The sequence below is a fragment of the Tachysurus fulvidraco genome, chromosome 15 (assembly GCF_022655615.1).
Source record: "Tachysurus fulvidraco isolate hzauxx_2018 chromosome 15, HZAU_PFXX_2.0, whole genome shotgun sequence".
NCBI lineage: Eukaryota > Metazoa > Chordata > Actinopteri > Siluriformes > Bagridae > Tachysurus > Tachysurus fulvidraco.
Genome location: NC_062532.1, coordinates 21,184,091 through 21,206,971, shown reverse-complemented (window position 1 = coordinate 21,206,971; position 22,881 = coordinate 21,184,091). Strand labels below are relative to the sequence as shown.

The 22,881-nt window shown below is 40.1% G+C and overlaps 1 protein-coding gene and 1 long non-coding RNA gene across 3 annotated transcripts in view; one reads left to right on the top strand and one right to left on the bottom strand.

Annotated features, from left to right (window-relative positions):
* Nucleotides 1–292: 292 nt before the first annotated feature.
* Nucleotides 293–8,203, bottom strand: LOC113635795. The gene is made up of 3 exons (XR_003438912.2): nt 8,122–8,203; nt 4,493–6,594; nt 293–1,264 (listed from the first exon to the last, which is right to left on the bottom strand). It is a non-coding gene; the product is annotated as an uncharacterized LOC113635795 (long non-coding RNA).
* Nucleotides 7,956–22,881, top strand: part of LOC113635768 (multidrug resistance-associated protein 1-like) — a 32,721-nt gene continuing 17,795 nt past the window's right edge. For both annotated transcript variants that reach the window (XM_027135413.2, XM_027135406.2), the window contains exons 1-7: nt 7,956–8,205; nt 17,153–17,329; nt 17,440–17,565; nt 17,766–17,903; nt 20,681–20,806; nt 20,941–21,005; nt 21,259–21,387. In XM_027135413.2, coding sequence (XP_026991214.2) covers nt 8,164–8,205; nt 17,153–17,329; nt 17,440–17,565; nt 17,766–17,903; nt 20,681–20,806; nt 20,941–21,005; nt 21,259–21,387 — 803 coding nt within the window. In that variant the 5' untranslated portion in view covers nt 7,956–8,163. The remainder of the gene's footprint in view (nt 8,206–17,152; nt 17,330–17,439; nt 17,566–17,765; nt 17,904–20,680; nt 20,807–20,940; nt 21,006–21,258; nt 21,388–22,881) is intronic.

Genomic DNA, 22,881 nt, shown 5'->3' with positions numbered 1-22,881 from the left:
ACTCCACACACACAAGGCGGAGGTGGGAATCGAACCCACAACCCTGGAGGTGTGAGGCGAACATGATAACCACTAAGCCATCATGCGCCCCTTAACTGTAAATTATTGACTGAATTTTAAACTTTTACTTTTACAAGTTTTACGATCAAATCTAATGACATCAAGCTAATCATCAGACTAGAATCTCTCTGACTGACAGGAATTGAAATTTTTAGAATAGAATAGAATAGAATAGAGCGGGGGCATAGAAGCCTTTATTATCACCACGTATACATTACAGCACAGTGGAATTCTTTTCTTCACATACCCCAACTGAAGAGGTTGGGGTCAGAGTGCAGGGGCAGTTATGATACAGCGCCCTGGAGCAGGGAGGGTTGAGGGCCTTGCTCAAGGGCCCAACAGTGGCAGCTGTGGCTGTGCTGGGCTTTGAACCCCAATGACTCTGATCAACAACCCAGAGCCTTAACCAGTTTAGCCACCACTGCCCCCAGCACCTTATATACCTTTGCCGTTGGATCAACTTTCAGTCTTTGTGATTTCACTAAGAGGTGTTTTTTTTTTAAGGATGTTGGCTTTGGATTTGTGTTTTGGACCAATGTCAATGTGCCTTCACTTATAAACCTCCGGACATGGATGTGAGTCTCACCTTTTACTTTAAATAAAAATGCCACCCTGTTCATTCTCCTACACACTTTCCATGTTCTCCACCGGCTGATTTTAGAAGAATCCTTCGTAACTGGTTTATTATGAAAATTATAAATAATAATTATACTATTAAGTGAGTACCGTATGCATTGCATGTAAATGAGGTTTTGACTATTTTTCAAAAAGTAATATAGTTATATGATCATGACTCAAGGACGTTATATCTGGCTGTAATGCTGTATGCCTTGTTCTAGAGGGAATATTACGACAGGACGTCATGGTTCAGTGGTTAAGGCTTCGGGTTACTGATCAGAAGGTCGGGGTTTAAGCCCACAAGCTGCTGAGACATCAACATTGTGTTCTTGAGCAAGGCCCTTGACCTCACCTGCTCCAGGGGCAACATACTACAGCTTTGTACAGTATGTGACGAATAAAATTTGACTACACTTTAGTCAAAGGGGTATAAGTGTTTAGTGTTGTGTTACTACTGCATACCCCGTGCAGTTGCGGCCTGTTTTCTGATCTCTGAAGGCTGATCCATCCACAAAAAGCGGCGTCTCCTGCAAATCAGACCTAGGACTGCAAATGTCAACACAATTGTGTGGTTCTCCATCTGCTTCTGTGGGGAGAAGAGTCGCAGGGTTTAGTACAGTACAGCGTTTCACTTTCACATTTGGCATGTCAAGTAAAATAGTGTGATATCTCAGCCACCATGCTGCAGACATATGTGCTGTTTTCTGTTCCAGGAGAAGAAGAGACACTGCATGTGGTACTAAAAGAGTTATGCCCCTTTGCCACCGAGGCAGTTTGAGTGCAGGTTCGGAGCCTAATTTAGAACCAGTTCTTTCTGTTTCGACCGCCAAAGCACCGGATCTGAACCAGGAAAAGTGGTTCTTAAGTAGCACCAAAACGTTGCTGGTCTAGACTTAAGAACCGCTTGCGTCAGGAGCTGTGGGTGGGGCTAATGTTAGCACATTTGATAATGTACCTTAAGTATACTAATGTTTAATACACTTTTACTTTACCGTGATATGATACATTATCAGCACACATGATAGTAGGTAGCTACATGCTAAGGCTAACTTTTTTTCTGTGTTAATGATAAAATAACGTTATGTACTTTATCGATTACAACCTCCGTTTATACAGATTACACGGAGCTGCACGTACACGTTTTATTCGCCGTGTTTGAATGCCAATGTAGGTTCACAAAGCCATGAGCATTAACAGTAAAGCAACATCCGCCATTGTTGTTGTGTTTGTGTTTGCCGCTGCTGCACTAACGTCGCTGGGACACGTGACACGTATACAGTGACGTCACACTCAGCGCTGTGATGCTCTCTAACCGATGGAAAGGCAAAGCGGTTCTTAGAAGGTTCGCCAGTGGAACCAACTTTGAACCAGAACTAGCACTAGCTCTGAACCAGCACCCGTTTTTTTCCGGTGGAAAAGCGGCATTAGATCACTGTACCCCACAATATCCCTAGAAGCATCGACTGTTTTTTCAGCTGCTGCTATTGCTCTTAAACACATTTGCATGCCTGCCGCTACTGGATCCAATTTAGCTGAGAAATACGTTACTGGTCTTAATTTCCCCCATGATTTTGTAGTAGCACTGATGTCATACATCCATTTTTCTCATCCACTGTTTGCACAAATGGCTTATCTGGGTCTGGAATCCCTAATGCTGGGGTGGTTTGTAGAGCCATTTTTAAATCTACTAAGGCTTTTTCTGCCTCTGGTGTCCAAACCAGTGCACTGTCGGCCTGTAGGCCTTTCCCATGAACGATTGTGCTCAAGGGTGCCTCGAGTACTGCATGGTTCGGTATGAAGGTCCTGCAATAGGAACACATGCCTAAAAATGACATCAATTGTTTCTTTGTGTTAGGTTCTTAGACAAAGCAACGCAACAGCGTCTTTTTCACATTGGTCTTTGGTCAATCACGCAGTTGTCCATATATTGAAGAATTGCTGACCATTGTGTAAGGGTTTGGCACATTTGGAGTTCTTGAAAAATTACTGCATCATTCACTACCTGCAAATTCACACAGTGAATTAAAGCCTCTGGCTTTAAGGGGTACTGTGTTTTGCAAGGTCTGTAATCTGATTTAGGTTTGCACAAGTTTTGATTAGACCTACATCATATTTCCCTGTTGCCCAAAGTTCTCTGGGAACTGCTTGTAATCGGGGGTCTTCCCCAGAAATGTGTGTCATCTGCCACATTGCTTTCAATACATCTGTGTCTGCCTGTGGCATTATCTCAACTGTTCTGTTAACAAAAGCTACCCAATTCAAGGACATGCAATAAGCTTTAGTTTTCTCACTGTGAACTGAACTGGGCTTCCAATCCCCAGCTTCAACACACTTTAATGTCCATTTCCCTAAATGTTCCCAATTCTCTATTTCACCCTTAGCTAGAGACACATGTGGGTGTTGGGTGTGAATTCTCTATAGTGAACAGATGGGCCTTCCCCGGCTTTACATGGATTCCAGACATACTCACTTCTGCAGTACATCTGTGATTGTCCCAATACAAAAACTTCTCAGCTTCTTTTTGTTTTTCAAACCACTCCTGTTCATAAACTACATCTGGCCCTATGTGTGTGTGTGTGTGTGTGTGTGTGTGTGTGTGTGTGTGTGTGTGTGTGTGTGTGTGTGTGTGCAATGCAGATCATGTGTGTCCATGTATTGTGTGTGAGTAGGGTCAGTGACATCACGGTAGAAGTCTTCACGGATCCACTTAGATCCGAAAACCCCAGGTCCGACCCGAGACCCGAGCGGGTTCGAGTCTAAAAGTTTCATGTGTGCCTCGGACACGGGTCGGGTGTAATAATAGAGGCATCGGGTCTCGGGTAATTTAAAATGAATGTGTTTTTACCGAACGGACCTGAGAAGACCCGAACTACTGTATCTCGTGTGTGTGCATTGGCTCGAGTCCTTTTCCAACCTCTCCTCTGTTTGCCAAGACCGTTTGCGACATGTGGCTGGTGACGTGCGGTTGGCGGTAAGCTAATTTTCGTTGAAACAGATCTGTCAATCAATTTTGAATCCACTCTGTAGCGGTTACTTTAGTGTAGAGTTACACAACATTCGGGTCCAGTCGGGTTAAAAAAATTGCCAACGGGTCGGGTCTAATTTTTGTTTGTCTCGGGTTTGTTTCGGGTCGGGTCTTTCTTAAAAAAAATAATAATTATGCATGTCGGGTTTGGGTAAAAAGTAATTCGGGTCAATTCGGGTCGGGTACATTTCTTTAGACCCGAGAAGACCTCTACATCACAGGCCTTATCTGTGAGTGCTTAATTCACTGAATTCACAGCAGAGGTGCTGAGTTCCCACCCATACACGTACAACAGAGGTCTGGGGTCCCATTTAAGGCCCTGAAATTCACCTGTTTGACTTGTACACACTTTCAATCCATTTGGGGTGCTAATTAGGTTTATTCCCAATTTGCAAATCAAATCCCTGAACATCAGATTAATATGGCAGCATTCAGATACTGTAGCAGGAAAGAACATGTGAATGGCTGTTGAGTGTAGGATGCTGTAAATTTTTCTTTCACGTTAATCCCAGACGCTCCAACTGAATTCAGGGATCTACCGCTCATTTTTGACCTCTCACTCAACTCATGTACCTTTAGCATGGAGTTTCCTGCCCCAGAATCTACTAAAAACACAATGTCTGTCCCTTCTACATTTAATGTGTGTATTGGCATGTGCTTATGGGCATCTAAACTGTACTTTGCATATGTGCCTATGTTTCTTCTCAAGAAAATCGATAGCATTCAAAACTTAATTAAGAAATACTACTTAATTTTCTTCATTGCAAAGCATCAAAGATTTTGACTCACTCATCCCTTCAGGACCTCCTCGACTCTCCAAGCTGAGACGCTGATCGTCATGCAGTTTCTTCGTCGCGTTTCTTAGGACATTCCCATGCCCAGTGATCTTGTCCTCCACAAATAAAACATCCACTGTCTCCTGTTCTCTAACTTCGGGCCTCTGCCTCTACCTCTTCCTCGATATCTCCCTCTTCCTCGATGTGTTCGAGACCCCGCCACAGCTTGCATCATTGTCAGCTGGACTCTGTGTGTTTGCGCTTCTTTCTTCTTCTCCTGCTCCTGCTTGTGTCGTGCGAGCACTTTCTCCGCATGCAGGGCATGTCGTTCGATGAGGCTCAGTCTTCCAGTGTCCCATGTGATGCATTAGGTTTTTCACCTTGTCAGATATTTCTGGAATCAGTCCATTCATGAAACTGTTTCTCAAGTGCGCCTCGTACAGTATGCTGTCACTGCCCCCTCAGGTAGGGGAGCGAGGCCGCTGTGCGCGTTGTGTATGTCAGTGAGGCGATGGAGATGTTTTCGCTGTCCTCCTGTTTGCAAAGTGCAATCAATCTTTGTCATATCCATCTTCACTGGGAAAGAATCACTACATGTTTCATGTAATTCCATTATGAAATTAGAGTACGTCGCATTCCTCGAGTTTGCATGATCTGGATGCCTCATGCACAGATTCTCATTCGGCCATAAATACTTGATTTGCGTTACAGTATGTCAGCTGGCACATCAGTTCAAGTAAGGTGGGACGAAATTCCTTGCAAAAACGTTCCAACTCCACACCGAACTTTTTCCCCCCGACTTCTCTCTGGTCAGGGAGGTGCTCATGAGCATGTTCAATGTCCTTTAGTGTCCAGGGACGACGTACTAGCATGGGGTCTCCATCCGGTCCAGTTACTTCCACCATGGGAATTGTAATCACTCTCTGAAGTTGCTCTTTGACCTCTGAAGTCGAAGACTTTTCTTCAACTGGTCCAGGATCAGCATTCTCCTTCTGCTTCTCCCTCTGACGTGTGCGATCTGCGGGGAGGGTGGAGGGAGTGGACACTTCTCCGGATGGGGTGTGTTTCTGAATCCGTGAACACCTGTGTTGACACAGCCGCTGCCAGACGTGGTCGAGGAGGCGGTCCATCCAGGTCAGGATAGTCTGAAAAAGACTTAAGACACTGGAGACTCTGTGAGCTCCTTAATGTACTTTGTGTATTGTGTAAATACTGTGTAGATAATCTGCTTGGGGCAGATTGTGATTTTCTCAACCTTTTCTCTGCCTCTGATCTCCACATCTGAAAAGCTGTCCATTTTACTTCTACCCTCTTTCTCTTCTTCTTTCCGGCATTATCTCTTTCAATTTGGATCAGGTTAAGTCTCAGCAAGTCTAACTGTTTCAGGATAAAACTGCCACCGTCTGGGAAGCTACACTCCGTCACACACCACATTAGTTGTGACACAGAATCAGGACCATGATTATTTTTCATAAAATTCACATTAGGTCCAGTGATACACACTGTGTTTGTACTGAGTTTGCCCATGACTATCTTAGTTTATTGTTAACAGTCTCTTTGTCAGAAAGCCTGTTCTCTTTGCTATGTGTGTGTGTGCTTTATCTTTTGTTTTGGCCTTTTCTCTTTTCCCCTAACATGCTTTGCTCTCCGGAGAGACTACGCCGAGCTCGTCAGCTCTTAGCGGCGGGTTTTCTGAAAACCTCGCAAACAAGACACCTTTAGCACCTAATCCCAGATAAGTGCCGTGCTTTACTTTTTATTTCTAGGCCTTACACTAGATGCCTATCCAGGTCCCTGACCTGTCGACAGATCCAGGTCTAAATCCTGTCTTTACAACCAACAATATAATTTTACTACTCAACACTAATAAATTTAACTAAGGTTCTCTGGGGGGAAAAAAAACCCTTACAACCTTACAAATAAAATAAACTAAATCCTCTCACCTTCCACGTGTCCGATTACTTTTGATTCCGGTGTTGAGGCGGCTCACGGTGAGCTCCCACGTCCTCTTAACAGCCTTCAAGGCTCGAGCGCTGCAAGCCTCCCCGGGAATCCCCGAAGTCGACTCTCGAGCGCGGAAATCCTGCTCGACAACGCCAAATTGTTGTGGAAGTTCTGAAGTTCGAGAGATTTAAGGATACACAATTTATTTGTCTCAGTTGCACAGCAGGACCCAACACTCTACATGTAGCATGAGAGATGAAGGGCCACCATCATTGATTACATCAAGATTTTATAGACAGAACTCAAGAAAACAGAAGATATTTACTGTAAAAGCAAAACATCATCAATCATTGGCTCAAAATCAAGCTAATCTGACCAGGCCAAGGTATTCTAGAGGACCTATTGGCCGTCGTTTATAGACAACTCGTCCCCAGTCCCTACTGCCCTCGTCATAATCTTAGCAAAACTGATGACGATGTCAGTCTCTGGTCATGAAGCACACAAGGTACAAGCATAGAAGGACAAAGCCTTATGAACATCTTTAGATTAAATATTTCCACCACACTACTATTCAACCTTTTTTTGGCTCAACATTCTTCTGGTCCAGAAGTCACATCATCTTCATATATTCTATTTTACAGCCAAATCATAAAGGTCTGCATTTGTCTGCGTAAGAAGTCAATTCTGTGCTTTCTTGCACTAGTTAAATTCTAATAATCACAAGTTTTTAATCCTTACGTAGATTTACACTCTCTGGCGGTTAGACCTTTAACGGACATTTGACTTTAATGCGAGTGCAAACTGTAGTAGACCAGCAATAGGTTGACTAGCTAGAATCCAGGACCCTGCTTTTTGTTTACACGGTTGATCGGTGTGGTGCAAAGGCTGCTGTAGTCTCATGTATAATGGGCCTAAAGGACCAGTTTACTTATTAAGAAATATTCCATAAATCATTAGTTATATGTATAGTAATGAATTATAAACACCATGTGACCCCAAAGTTAAGAACCTTTGACCTAATGGGTGTAAAAAAGTACCATGCATGTTATCACCCTGAACTAAATTCATCTTCTGCAGTTCAGTTGTAATTAAATCATTGGTGAGGTTATTAAAACTAAATAAAACAGCTGTAGCGCCCCTTAGTGTTTGTGCAGAATGTGTGTGTGCGTGTGTGTGAGAGAGAGAGAAAACGTGTTTCTGTGTATTTTATTTTATGCATGTGTCAGTTTTATATAATGTGTCTTAAACGCTGTACTGTATGTGACATACAGATGATCGAGACCCTTTAATTTCTGAGAACATAGAACGATCATTTATAATGTGTAATAAAGATACATTAGGAGTTATTAGTGTCATGTTCTTTTGTTAGGTTTAAAGTGTGTGGTAGGTTGGCTTCTGGCATCAGACACAGAATTACAAAGAGAAAGTGTGTGTGAGAAACAGAGGGAAGTCTAGAACCCTCCCTTTAGAGGGAACGGGGGGAGTGAGAGAGAGAGAGAGAGAGAGAGAGAGAGAGAGAGAGAGAGAGAGAGAGAGAGAGAGAGAGAAGCAGGTTATTAAACAGGCCCTTGCACTAACCTGTGCTCAGACTGTGTGAGTGAATGAAAGAAAAAGTAAAAAACTTTAAGCTTCGGCACCAGCCCTCAAACCTCAGACAGAGCGGTGAAGAAAAAAATCTGCTTGTAAGTTCATACTTACAGGGAAAGTGGAGAAGAGTGCGCAGGAAAGGAAGGCGTCTGGATGGACAAGCTGTGCACTGACAGTGGCCTGGACCGACTCTGGGTAAGAAACATTAAGAGATATAGATAAAGATGTGGGTAAGAGAGAGAGAGAGAGAGAGAGAGAGAGAGAGAGAGAGAGAGAGAGAGAGAGAGAGAGACCTGCATTATCCTATACACATTCATACCTGGTGAGAGAAAATAGATAAATTGTATGTATGAATGAGTGTGATGGAACAGTGAGTTAATTGAAAATATGTTTGTGTTACAAAAGTTTGTGTATACACTGTACATATATATATGTGCGTGTGTGTGTGCGTGTGTGTGTGTGTGTGTGTATATGTAATTTAGGGTTTTTTAAGCAAGCGATCCAGTGCTTAACAAATTTCAATGCTTTTTTTTTATTTTTTTTTTTATCCAATTCTCACTGATGTCACATTTTGCAGGTTTTGATTTTGTCTTTATTTTAAGACGGTGAGGCAGATAAAATTGCTGCCGAACATCTTCAGGGTTCTGGTTTGATAATAACTTGTTTCTTGTTCAAATCGCATCCGTGAGGTTTTCTTTTGGGTTCTTCAGTTTCATCTAACACCTCTTCAAAACATAGCAGAAGTGCATTGGTGATGTTTAAGTGTGTATGTGCATGGTGTCCTGTGCGTATCCTGATCTCATCCCAGGATTCCTGAGAACTAATCTGACCTGTTCAACTGTTTGGACCCTTTACATTATAATATCGGTCCAATATTCCTTTAAGGAAATCAGAACATTTCATTTCTAATATTTTCTTTTAGCAGCTAGAAAATGCATCATCCTAATTTTCTTACTGTTAAGAAAATTTACGGTTACTGTTAGTTTAGAGATAAGAAAATTTACGGTTACTGTTAGTTTAGAGATTTCCTTCCGTTTCCTTTTAAATTTTAATCATATAGTAAAAATACACAAATATAACTATCTCATAAATTAATTCATTCTTAGATTGAATCGTCATAACAGGTTTATTACATCTTTAAATCTTTAATAAACATTCTCAAAGTTTAAGATAACGTTTTATGATGTCACCGAGCATGCTAGTCGTGGCTAGCTAGTGTTATATTAGCCTAACAAATGTACAAGGGATAAAAAATAGTCACTGTGGCCAAAATGTTGTAACAGCACCAGTAAGTAATATCACGACATCTTTCTCCAACTTTGAAGCGTTAGCATTATGCTAATCAAAGACAATGGACTAGATAACAGTGCACGTGACCACACTTCATTTCTCACTCCATTTCTTGCCATGTGCAGGAGCTTACAAACAGCATGTGACCAATACAGTCATTGCGTAAGACATGTATTGTTTGCTTTAAAAAAAATTAATGTAAGAAGAAAAGACAAAAGAAACAAAAGTTTCTTTGTGGAGGAAATTGTTTATTTCACATTTTAAAATGTTTCATATTTTCTAGGATCATATTAACTTATATATCTTGTGCTGTTTCTCAGGTAGTAATTAAGTCAGATTTTACTTTAATTCACTAAAACAAAGTTTAGGTAGAAATACAAAATCAAAATAACTCCTATGATCATTTTGGAATTCTGTCAATTATGAGTTAGAAGTAAAATAACATTTGATTTTTAAAACACTTGATAATGACGTAACTTAAAATAAATTAATAAGTCAAACTAATGAGATATTAAGGACAAAAAAAAAAAAACAAGATAGCAATTTTTCTCCATGATGCTAAGGCCTTCTGTAGTAATGAATGAATTGACATTGACATTATTTCCTGTCCAGTGTCACCCAGATGAGGACGAGGTTCACTTCTGAGTCTGGTTCCTCTCAAGGTTTCTACCTCATATCATCTCAGAGAGTTCTATGTGAATGTGTGTCTGTGTGTGTTCGTGTTTGTTCCAGTAAATGATCGCTGGTTTTACTGTTAATGGAGTGATTCATGATCCCTTTCTGCTGATTCACTGGGACAGAATTTCTTCAACATTGTTGCTCATGTGGATAAAGATACACACACACACATACACACACACGCACACACACACGAATACTGTGTGCACAGTATAGGATTAGCTAGTCATAGGTGAAAGGTGATATGAAAGGTGATGACGTTATTAGAAGAAAGACACGCTGTCACTTTTAGTGTATTTTAAATTTCTTAAAATTAGGTATACACAATAATTTGTACAATAATAATTGGAGCTACATGCTTTCCTGAAATGGTTAGTCACTTGATGGTTGTTGACCACTTGAGTGTTGAGCTATCTGTATAGGTTACATATGTAGGTAATAATTAGCAGCCACACAACAGCCTATATAATACCATTATTTTACTGTTTTTAGTAGCCAGCTATGTTTTTTTTTATCTATGCTAGTGCTAGCTAGCTAGGATTAACTAACTAGTTAGCATTGAGTTTCACCTATGCTAGTGCCAGCTAGCTAGCCAGCATTAACTAACTAGTTAGCATTGAGTTTCACCTATGCTAGTGCTAGCTAGCCATTTACATACAAGCAGTTGTTTGCTAGATATTTATGCTTAGAAAATGTACTGAATTAAAAAAACTAATCTAAAGATAGATTGTACTGATGAAGATTTTGAAGCCATTTTAACGATTAAAGCATATTTTACAATTGTAAAAACACCTTTGGGGTAAGAATGTGAGTGTTTACTTTCTTCACACACAGTTGTGTAGCTACTGTAGAGCTTTAGCCTTACACATGCATAGTATATTTGTACAAGTTGCAGAAGCATCTGTATGGTGAGGTGTCTCAGTCAAGGCTAAATGTGTCATCATGTTGCTTAAAGGTGGAGGCTTTTTAGTGAGTGCATTGCATTGATTTGAACTCATGTTTTGTGTGTGTGTGTGTGTGTGTGTGTGTGTGTGTGTGTGTGTGTGTGTGTGTGTGTGTGTGTGTTCTCTAGCTGTTCTGTAAAAGTCAGCAAAGCAGGACTAAATGTGTGGCTGTCCTCCATTCCAAACTCTCTTAGCTAAATAAGTCCATGGTCAGAAGTTTCAATCCTGTACTGAATGCTTACAAATAAAATGAAATTAAGAGGTAAGAACTATAAATAAAAATTCTTCTATTTTATCATTTCTATTTTAGAACAAACCCACACTTCCATTGTAGAGCACTATTAATTTTGAGATATTCCTGGACTGTTTTGGTTTGTTCAATTTTTAAAATATACTGACATGTTCAAGTCAGGGGACTATAAACTTTAACTCGTGTTTCATGAAGTTGTGGTTAATAACGGAGCTTATTTTGGGTTGTTTTCTTTGTTTTTAAGCCGGACTTCAGTTTCAGACTGACCGTGTCACATTTGCTGCGAGAATTTACTGAACTCCATTCTTCTATCTACATGTGCAGTGATTTTTGTTCAACTGGCTGCCAGCCACCTACTAAGCATAATAGATCTCCATGCTCCATGTTCCATCCCCATGCTTAATAATGCTCAAGGTGTCCTTTTCTTTAAATCTGGCTTCCCTTCTTTCCCAAACATACAGTACAGAATATCTTTGGTGAATCACATAAAAGAAAAAAGAAAAGAATAAAGCAGGTCTGAAGTTGCTGTGGCTTTTCTATAAGGGATTATTATTATATCCTCTGCTGCTGTAGGTTTGAGCACAGCCCGTTTTGCAAAGTAAGGCATTGAAAAACAAGTCATATGCCATATTTTAGTCTGCATGACCTGATTTTTTTCTGATCAAACACCGACGCGTGATTTAACGAATGAAGTCGAACTGAATTTGGAACACAGCCCGGACAGTAAAGTAAGAGCGACGTGCGAACGAGCCAGCTTGAGTTCCAGGTGTTTATGAACAGCATGATGACACAGTAACCAGTGAAAATTCAGAAGCTCACTTGATGTGGGTGATTTGCTGAAGGGCATCATTTTCTTTTTGGAATCAGAGCAAAGCCTGGAAGTCTCGTCAGGTCACAGCTTGCTCGTTTTTACCTAAATGTTTTCAGCAGTCACTATTGACAGAAGAAATTACTAAATGCCAGTAGATCCAAAACTAGCATACATGATGCACTTAGACAGGTTTTAAGGCACAGCCAAAGTAGTGTAGCAAAGTTAAGTAGTACGCCATGTATGTAGTCCCTTTTAACCTAAAGCTCCCTAATTGGTGACATATTAGCAGACTTTTCTACAGAGGAATTTGCTGATCAGTGTATTTTACTTCAGGTTGGGTTTTGGGATGAAAAACCAAACAGGCGTGTGATATCCTATATGCTTGGCTTCGGTTTCTAATAAACAACATCATGACAACACTTTTACGTCTAAAACTGAAGTTCGGGTTGTGTGTGTGATGGCGTGCCGAAGCGTGTAGATTTCTTCTTCTCCCTTCATTAGACCGCATCGATTCAAGTTAAGTCAGGTCCACTTTTATTCATGATACAGTATAGAAAATGCATTTCCACATACCAACACACACACACACACACACACAAACACACACAGTTGATTTAAGAGAAGATTATAAACATTTAACATATAATATGTTTTGTCCTGGCGTGATACTAACTTGCACAAGACTGCACAGTACGTATACATAATCTAGTACAAGATTCAACAAGCAGCGTGAGGAACCTGATAATAAAGCTGCAAAGCATTTCAGGAACACACAGCGAATGGGGAATGCCACTGTAATGACCTGATGATGATCATGATGATAATGATGATGATGATGAGGATGATGATGATGAATGGGTGTCAACATGTAGGAATGAACTATTTTCCCTCCAGCAAATCATCTCTAAGCCATATGTAACCGTATTCTGCCTTTTGTTTGAACATTTGTTTCCTTGAAAAAAATTGTGACTAGCAAAGTTCCCATATCAGTCAGTGAGGATAGTTTATAAAAAGCTCTTCACTTCTTCATGCTCATCTTCTGGATGATCTACTCAGTCATTAACTGAGTTTTTTTCTTTGGCCTGGCATATTTTTTTCTCATTCTTCAAAGAAATTATGATAGTTTGTAATATGTGTTATATATCGTGCCATGACATTTCCTCTTTCCTCGTGTAAATGATCATGATGACTGATCGGATGTGGACATGTGTTGATTACATAATATCTTGATCTACAATCAATCACCTCCTTCAGCGGGCTTAATAACTAAACCATTTACAACGATCCCGAAATCAGATAGAGAACGAGATATAAAGAATTGTGATTTGTCTGTTTAACCACAATATTTCTCCTAACAAGACTTGTTGAGTATTATTATCATATCGTCATGTAAATAAGGCGTTATTTCTTGTGGCCAAAAACAATTGCAATGAGACCTGTTTTGTATAGACCTCAGTCTTAATTCAGTTTCTTCATGTAACATTCACACAAGCCTTTGATAAAATAAAGTGCTATGTGTGACGCGTAGGTAGAGATCAGGGTCCATATTCATAAAAATTCTTAGTGTAAAGAGTTTCTCTTTCTCTTTCTAGAAATTCTAACTGAATTCTTAGAAATGTGGGTGTTTCTCCTTAAAATGTAAGACAGGATCCTGGTAAAGATAAAAGTTCTTCATAAAGCATCTTAACCCTTTAAAAGAGCTCATAAAGTCAAAAAGTGTTAGGAGGAGTGTGGAGGACTTTTAAGAAACTTTTTTTTTAAGGGTTTCTTTATCAGGTGAAGAGGGAGAAGAGAAGAAATGTGTTGTGTACAATATTTAATAATGATAGTGAGTTAACAAGAGGATACAGATTAGATCGTGTAGGGATTATTTTTGTGACCAATCAGATGAGATATAACATACATTATATATATTGTCATTATGTCATTTAGAGATACACCGAAACAGAGCTGAAATGCCATAACAGAAACGATGTCTTTAATGTATGACAATTCTGCTCTGTGCCGGAGATGTTTACATTTACATTACATTTATAACATACGGACGTTAGAACATCTCCAATACGATCGATCATGAACGTAATCCCTACACCATATAGACTCGAATATCTTAACATATAGACAAAGTTAAGGTTTATAATAGACCAGATTTTATAAGCGCTCCAGACAACCAATCACAGTCTTCAAAAAAAAACGTGTCACCGAATAGCAGGGTTAAGCTCCGCCTCCTCTCTCAGATAAAAGTTGTATTTTCCTAACTTTCTTAAACTAAATAGTAATAAAACAGAATTTCTCATTATAGGCACGAAAGCTGTGCTCAACAAATTTTCAAATGTTCTTATTTCCATTGAAGAATCTCCCTCATCTCAGTCTTGGTGTCATCTTTGATAGTACCGTTTCTTTTACCTCTCATGTAAATAATATTACTCGGGCTGCATACTTTCGCCTTCGAAATATCACTAGGCTTCGTTCCTTTCTCACCACTCAATCAACCACCACTCTTATTCACAGTCTACTAACCTCACGGCTTGACTACTGTAATTCTCTTCTTATTGGGCTTTCTCACTGAACCCTTCATAAGCTGCAACTCGTTCAAAATTCTTCTCCCCGTATTATCACTCGTACTCCCTCTATCCATCATATTACACCTCTTCTGGAACAGCTACACTGGCTTCCCATTCATTTTCGTATCAAGTATAAAATTCTTCTTCTATCATTTAAAGCTATCCACATATCTTCTTGATCTTCTTCATACTCCAAAACCAACTCGCACTCTCAGGTCTTCTTCTTCCACTCATTTCATTGTTCCCTCTGTCCGTCTTGTACTGTAACTATGGCTTTCAGTTACTCTGCACCTCAGCTCTGAAACTCACTTCCATCTGAACTCTGTAATATTGATTCTCTATCATTATTTAAATCTCAGCTTCAAACTCATCTGTTTAGTTTAGCTTATTCTACATCATGATTTGTAACGTTGGTCCAATTTGCATTTCTATGTAATTATTCTATAACTATATTTGTTGTTTTTCTTCCTGTTCTGTACGGTGACCTTGAGTGTTCAGAAAGGTGCCTTTAAATAAAATGTATTATTATTATTATTATTATTATTATTATTATTATTATTATTATTATTATTATTATTATTATTATTATTATTACCTTGTTCAGAGTTGCTCTGAGATCTGAGTCACTCTTTAGATAAGATTCATAGTTAGAAGTGTTTAAGCTAAGTTAGGAGCTTTCTGAGATCATCCCAGGCCCAGATGTTTATCATCCCTGTCTATCGAACTTAAATTGCCCCTCAAGGTAACCTGAGACAGCATTTATTTACTACCTCTCATGTTAAAAAGGCATCTGTAGGTCATAGTACGTCGGGTCAGTGTGTCATCTAATACTAAATTACACAACACCACTCCAAGCTGGTTTATCAACTTTTACCAGCAGTTCAAGGTTCCAAGATTCCATAATCACTTTCAGTTGTTTAGCTTTTATTCTCATGAAACTCACCATGCCTGAGGCGCTAAACAATTTAGTTTGCATGTGTGGGTGTAAATCAGCTTGCGAACTTGTTCTACATTAACCTTTCCTGGGATTTTGTCATTCATACCTAATATGTGATTTTTCTTCGACATAGAATTTAAACACAGAACTGATTTGATTGTGTACACGATAGCCGTTGGGATAAATGACCGTTGTTATGTAGCATATAACTAACGAGATGTAGCTCACTGTCTTTTCTACCGAGTTGTTTCACAATAATTCTGTTACTCATTGTAATGATATTAAATATCATCCTCAGTCAAGGAGCCTGTATACATTCCTAAATTCTTTCTCTGAAGGGGAATTTCCAGTAACGGCTGAAAAAAAGTACTTTTTCCTTTCATTATCTTGTGGATCGTTAAATCTGCACGAACACGATGTTAACTGTAACACAAGACGACATTTAGAAAGATACCCGATATTGTTGCTGCTATCGATTGCAACTAATTAAAGCTCTGTACGAGTCGTGACAGTTTGTATTGTGATAACTGACTGCTAGCATTCAGCTAACCTGCATCAATGCTAGCTATCGTAGAAATAAAGCTTCCCATGTTCCTTGTTTCATTGGTGAAGGAAGCATTACTTTACCATCACTAACTAAAATGAGTGGGTGATTTTTTTTTTTCCTACTGTACATGGGGCAGTTTTATCTGAATTTGAGGATGTATATATTGTGTGTCATACTGACCCCTAGTTAAAGGGGGATGCTGTGTGTGTTTTTATTCTCTCAGCTCAATTGCCCCTTTAAAACAAATATATTTATGAGCTCTGTGTAAATATTCACGGTCTGCGATTTAAAAAAAAAAAAAAAGGAGCTCTTTCACAGTAAACAGAAAGTCATGTGGCAGTAGGGCATGTCAGTGCATGTGTCAGTGTGTGTTTATGTCTTATACTGCTTTACACACACACACACACAAGCACACACACACACACATGTTTAAATGTCTTGAGTTTAACAGAAACTTGCCCTCTAGGTCTAAACCTAAATGAACCACCTGTGTTAAAGAGGTCGTGTCTAAAGGAGGAGTCGATTAGCAGGAGGAGTCGATTTAATGGCACAGCGTTGCACCTACACACACTTTCTCTGGAATGAATTTAAGGCCTAGAGCAAATACTTAGAACGTTTCATTTTTCACTCAGAATATCTATATTTTATCGTACAGCCTAGTTAATAGTGAGACAGCGGATGAGACATGCATGAGCGTGCCCGAAGAGTGCGAAGGTTTGACATTGTTTCCCACCTAGTGTCTAAATGTTAGTGACTATTAAAATAAATAAATAAATAAATAAATAAATCCCATAGTGACAAGATTACGCAGCAAATTAATGCATAATATTCATTGATAATTGTTGGGAATTTACATTGTATGATATGTGTTTGCTGAGTTTATTTCTATAAGTGAGGCTCCACGTGACCCGAGCTAGTTCGGATAAGCGGTAGAAAATGAGCGAGTGAGTGAGTGAGTGAGTGAGTGAGTGAGTGAGTGAGTGAGGAACACTATACCTGACATTACGTGACATTACATTCCCTTCTGACCAATCAGAATAGAGAAATCACCCCCTCATGTGAAATCATGTGACATAATAATACTGTCTAAAATATGGTGTCTATTTTGTGTCTGTGTTCAGGACTGGAACGTGACATGGTACACATTAAAGCCAGACCTGACGAGGTGTTTTCAGCACACGATTCTCGTCTGGTTCCCCTGTTTTTATCTGTGGGTTTGCAGTCCATTTTACCTCCTCATCCTCAGACGCTTCCATCATGGCCACATCTCGTTCTCCAGACTCTGCTTCGCCAAAACAGTGAGCTGAAAACCTACAGAACTGTGATCATGAGCGTCATTGTAGTAGAGAATATCTGCATCACATATGTGTGTGTGTGTGTGTGTGTGTGTGTGTGTGTGTGTGTTTAGGTTCTGGGTGTGTGCTTGGTGTTATTCAGTATTCTGGAGCTACTCTATCTGCTGTTTAAGAGAAGAACAGAGATCACGCATCACATGGTTTTCCTCCTGAGCTCCATCATTCGCATCCTTACTATGGTATGGAAAAAAAAACTAAAAAGGAATAATGACAACACAGCAGCAGCCAACAACATGCTGTGAAACATCATAAATATTACAGATGATTGAAAAGTGTGGTTTCACTGTGTGTGTGTGTGTGTGTGTGTGTGTGTGTGTGTGTGTGTGTGTGTGTGTGTGTGTGTGTGTGTGTGTGTGTGTGTGTGTGTGTGTGTGATTAGGTCTGGGCAGTGTGCATCACCCACCTGGAAAGAATAATGGGCTGTCGCTCCTCACTTTTTCTTTTCCTTTACTGGACACTGACGGTGATCTGTTCAATCGTTCCTCTCAGAGCAAATATCTGGACCATTTTTGGAGAGGTAGAACTGTCTGTCTGTCTGTCTGTCTGTCTGTCTGTCTGTCTGTCTGTCTGTCTGTCTCTGAAATGACAATAAATATTAAACCTGTTAATCCTTCTACACTATATATATTTTTATTATGGTTTATAAATGTGTATTCAAAGGTTATCGCATTTATTGCACTTAACTCGGTTTTAAGCCACTGATCAGGTTGTGTTTGTAAACGACTCAGTCAGAGCTCAGCTGTGTGTGTGTTCAGTGGGTCAATCAGAGCTGTGTTTAAACAGCCTCGGTGCTCTCTCTGTCAGCGCGCGCGCGCGCGCGCGCGCACACACACACACACACACACACACACACACACACACACACACACACACACACACACACACACACACACACACACACACACACACACACACACACACACAGACACACACACTTAGAGTAATATTGTCAGCTTTTTTCCAGCTCAACATCCATTTGCACAGATCAAAGTCTGGTTTTATTTTATTAAACTCTAATACACACTTGTGTTATTGTGTTATTATAAAAGTATGCCTTCTTCACAGTAACTGACAGGATTATAGACAGAGGCCATGTCCCTTCACAGTAACTGACAGGATTATAGACAGAGGCCATGTCCCTTCGCAGTAACTGACAGGATTATAGACAGAGGCCATGTCCCTTCACAGTAACTGACAGGATTATAGACAAAGGTCACACTGATCTACAGTAACTGACAGGATTATAGACAGAGACCACGTCCCTTCACAGCAACTGACAGGATTATAGACAGAGGCCACGCCCCTTCACAATATCTGGCAGGATAGTAGACAAAGGCCACGCATCCTTCACAGTAACTGACAGGATTAAAGAGAGAGTAATGCATCCTTTACAGTGACTGACAGGATTATAGACAAAGGCCACGCCTCTTCACAGTGACTGACAGGATTAAAGACAGAGGACACAGTAACCGACATGATTATAGTCAGAGGACACAATAACTAACAGGATTATAGTCAGAGGACACAATAACTGACAGGATTATAGACAGAGGCCATGCGTCTTAACATTGACTGACAGGATTATAGCCAAAGGACACAGTAACTGACATGATTATAGTCAGAGGAAACAGTAACTGACAGGATTATAGACAATGGACACAGTAACTGACAGGATTATAGACAGAGGACACAGTAACTGACAGGATTATAGACAATGGACACAGTAAGTGACAGGATTTTAGCCAGAGGGCAGAGCAACTGACATGATTATAGACAAAGGATACTGTAACTGACCGGATTATGGCCAGAGGACACAGTAACTGACATGATTATAGCCAGAGGACACAATAACCGACATGATTATAGACAGAGGACACAATAACTGACAGGATTATAGACAGAGCACACAATAACTGACAGGATTATAGACAGAGGCCATGCGTCTTAACATTGACTGACAGGATTATAGCCAAAGGACACAGTAACCGACATGATTATAGACAGAGGACACAATAACTGACAGGATTATAGACAGAGGCCATGCGTTTTAACATTGACTGACAGGATTATAGCCAAAGGACACAGTAACTGACATGATTATAGACAGAGGACACAATAACTGACAGGATTATAGACAGAGGACACAATAACTGACAGGATTATAGACAGAGGCCATGCGTCTTAACATTGACTGAAAGGATTATAGCCAAAGGACACAGTAACCGACATGATTATAGACAGAGGACACAATAACTGACAGGATTATAGACAGAGCACACAATAACTGACAGGATTATAGACAGAGGCCATGCGTCTTAACATTGACTGACAGGATTATAGCCAAAGGACACAGTAACCGACATGATTATAGACAGAGGACACAATAACTGACAGGATTATAGACAGAGGACACAATAACTGACAGGATTATAGACAGAGGCCATGCGTCTTAACATTGACTGACAGGATTATAGCCAAAGGACACAGTAACCAACATGATTATAGACAGAGGACACAATAACTGACAGGATTATAGACAGAGCACACAATAACTGACAGGATTATAGACAGAGGCCATGCGTCTTAACATTGACTGACAGGATTATAGCCAAAGGACACAGTAACCGACATGATTATAGACAGAGGACACAATAACTGACAGGATTATAGACAGAGGACACAGTAACTGACAGGATTATAGACAGAGGACACAATAACTGACATGATTATAGCCAGAGAACACAGTAACTGACAGGATTATAGACAGAGGACACAATAACTGACAGGATTATAGACAGAGGACACAAATAACTGACAGGATTATAGACAGAGGCCATGCGTCTTAACATTGACTGACAGGATTATAGACAGAGGCCACGCATGTGATTGAATGTGAAACATGGCGTGTTGGTGCAGGTCCAGTCCTTTCCGGTAATTAAAACTAATTGTTAGCTTTGATGCTCAAGAATTTACTGCCTTATATTTTTTTTCAAACCGATGCCAGAGTTTAAGCCTTTCATTATTACTTTGTCAGTCAGGAAACATTTAAAACCGTACATAAACATGCTTACACATGCACACACACTGTGGATGTACATCATGGTGACCTATGAGACAGACTAGTTATCTAGTACAGAGTTTACTGGGACACGTATGACTGGGAAACGCCTCTGTTTGAGCCATTTGTCTATAAATCCTTCCTCCAGCTCAACATTGTATAGAATACATTAATGTAAAGCCTTTCTGTAAAGGAACTCACATCGTGATCAGACATCTGGGTGTGTTTTTGCACAGGAATTCTCTGAAAATGCGGTGCAACTGGTGGTGTTTTTCTCCTGTTTTTTTCTCGAGCTCGCTCAGCTCATCCTCAGCTGTTTCTCAGATCAACGACCACAAGCTTCGAAACCAGGCCATGTGATGGTACTGCTCAATTCCCAACCACTTATGTCCTCGTTTCTGTCTGTCTGTCTGTAAATATAACAAGTCTTATAATGTTCCAGTTTCTTTTAAATACTGTTTAACCCATTTTAAGTTAATAACTGCTTACTGTCCAGGAGAACCCATGTCCTGTCGAGGATGCTTCATTTCTCTCTAAAACAGTGTTCTGGTGGTTCAGTGGGTGAGTTTTATAGCGATTTATATGTGTAAATATGTTTTATTTTTAAATAAATCTTAAGACAGTATTAGTGCAATATTTCAGACTGAGATGATTTTATTTTCTCGACATAAAGAAAAGAACTCAGCACCGAATCCCGGTAGTACTGTAGTTTCTGTGATGAATATTCACACCGTAGGTCTACGGATTATCCGTCGAATTATGAGGACGATAATATAGAATGTAATCTCAGTGTCTTGTGTGAACGGTTTTTCAGGCTGGTCGTGAAAGGCTATCGCTCCCCTTTAACCGCTGAAGATCTCTGGTCTTTACGAGAAGAAGACACGTCGGAAAAGATCATCAGCGATCTGGAGAGGGAGTGGAACACACAGTGCGCTGAATTACAGTAAGACCTTGCTTAAATTATGGTAGCTTTAAACAGTCGTTCCACCACCAGCATTTCTATTTTCACTGTCTGTAGGTTTTATTAAGAAACCGCGAAGAATAAAAGTAAAATCTGTCCTGAAGATGTATCAGCGTGGTTGGACGTCCATCATTTCCTGTTGGAACACTAGGGGGCGCTGTGTATGTGTATGTGTATGTGTTTTTGTTTGTGTCGTCTCTCACGTATGTGTCCCCACCTGATCCTGACTCCGTTCCCGTCTCCGCACAACTGTTCCACATATTCCTTTGATTATTTCCCCTATTTATACCTGTTGTCTTATGTCCTCTATACCTGTTTTCTCACTATCCCTGTGTATTTTTTCTGACAAGATGTGAGAAAAATTACAGCTTCACCTTTAATTGTTACAAAGCGCGAACATTGGAGACATCTTCCATAAATGTAATATAAACCCTTTTGTTTTTTTACTTATTAACGTGACATTCATGGGATTAAGAATAGTATTTACTGATCGAGACTTCAAAGCGCTTTTGTACGTCTCTCTGGATAAGTGTAACAGGAGTAACAGGAGTAACTCCCTGTGTCAGTTCTTACTATAGAAACGATTACGCATAAGAAAAGGTGTGTTAGTATAAACTTACCCGTCGAAGCTGCTATCAGAACATCTTCTGACAAAACAGAATTTTACAGTTTTAAGAACATACTTTTAAAATACATTTTTCCTTTATATGTTTATGAGGAGGGGGGCACGGTGGCTTAGTGGTTAGTACGTTCGCCTCACACCTCCAGGTTTGGGGGTTCGATTCCCGCCTCCGCCTTTTTTGTGGAGTTTGCATGTTCTCCCCGTGCCTCAGGGGTTTCCTCCGGGTACTCCGGTTTCCTCCCCCGGTCCAAAGACATGCATGGTAGGTTGATTGGCATCCCTGGAAAATTGTCCGTAGTGTGTGAGTGTGTGAGTGAATGAGAGTGTGTGTGCCCTGTGATGGGTTGGCACTCCGTCCAGGGTGTATCCTGCCTCGATGCCCAATGACGCCTGAGATAGGCACAGGCTCCCCGTGACCCGAGAAGTTCGGATAAGCGGTAGAAGATAGATGAATGAATGAATGAATGAATGAATGTGGTTAAGGCGTTGAACTACTGATTGGAAGGTTGTGAGTTTGAACTCCAGGTCCACCAAAGCTGCTACTACTGCTGGGCCCCTGAGGAAGGCCCTTAGCACTCAGTTGCATAAAATGAGATGAAATGTAAGTCACTCTGGATAAGGGCGTCTGTTAAATGGCGAAAATATACAAATATACAATATCACACAAGCAAGTATTCTATTAAACTTTACTGAATATTATCACAGCTGTCATTTGGTTATATTCTGCATTGTAGAATATTCAAACTATCCCCACGTCCGTAAGCACGATATTACTTTTATATACTGTAGCAGTTCTATACAGACGAGGCATTAATTACCAGTTTGAGGTAACCTATTACTAAATATTGATTAAG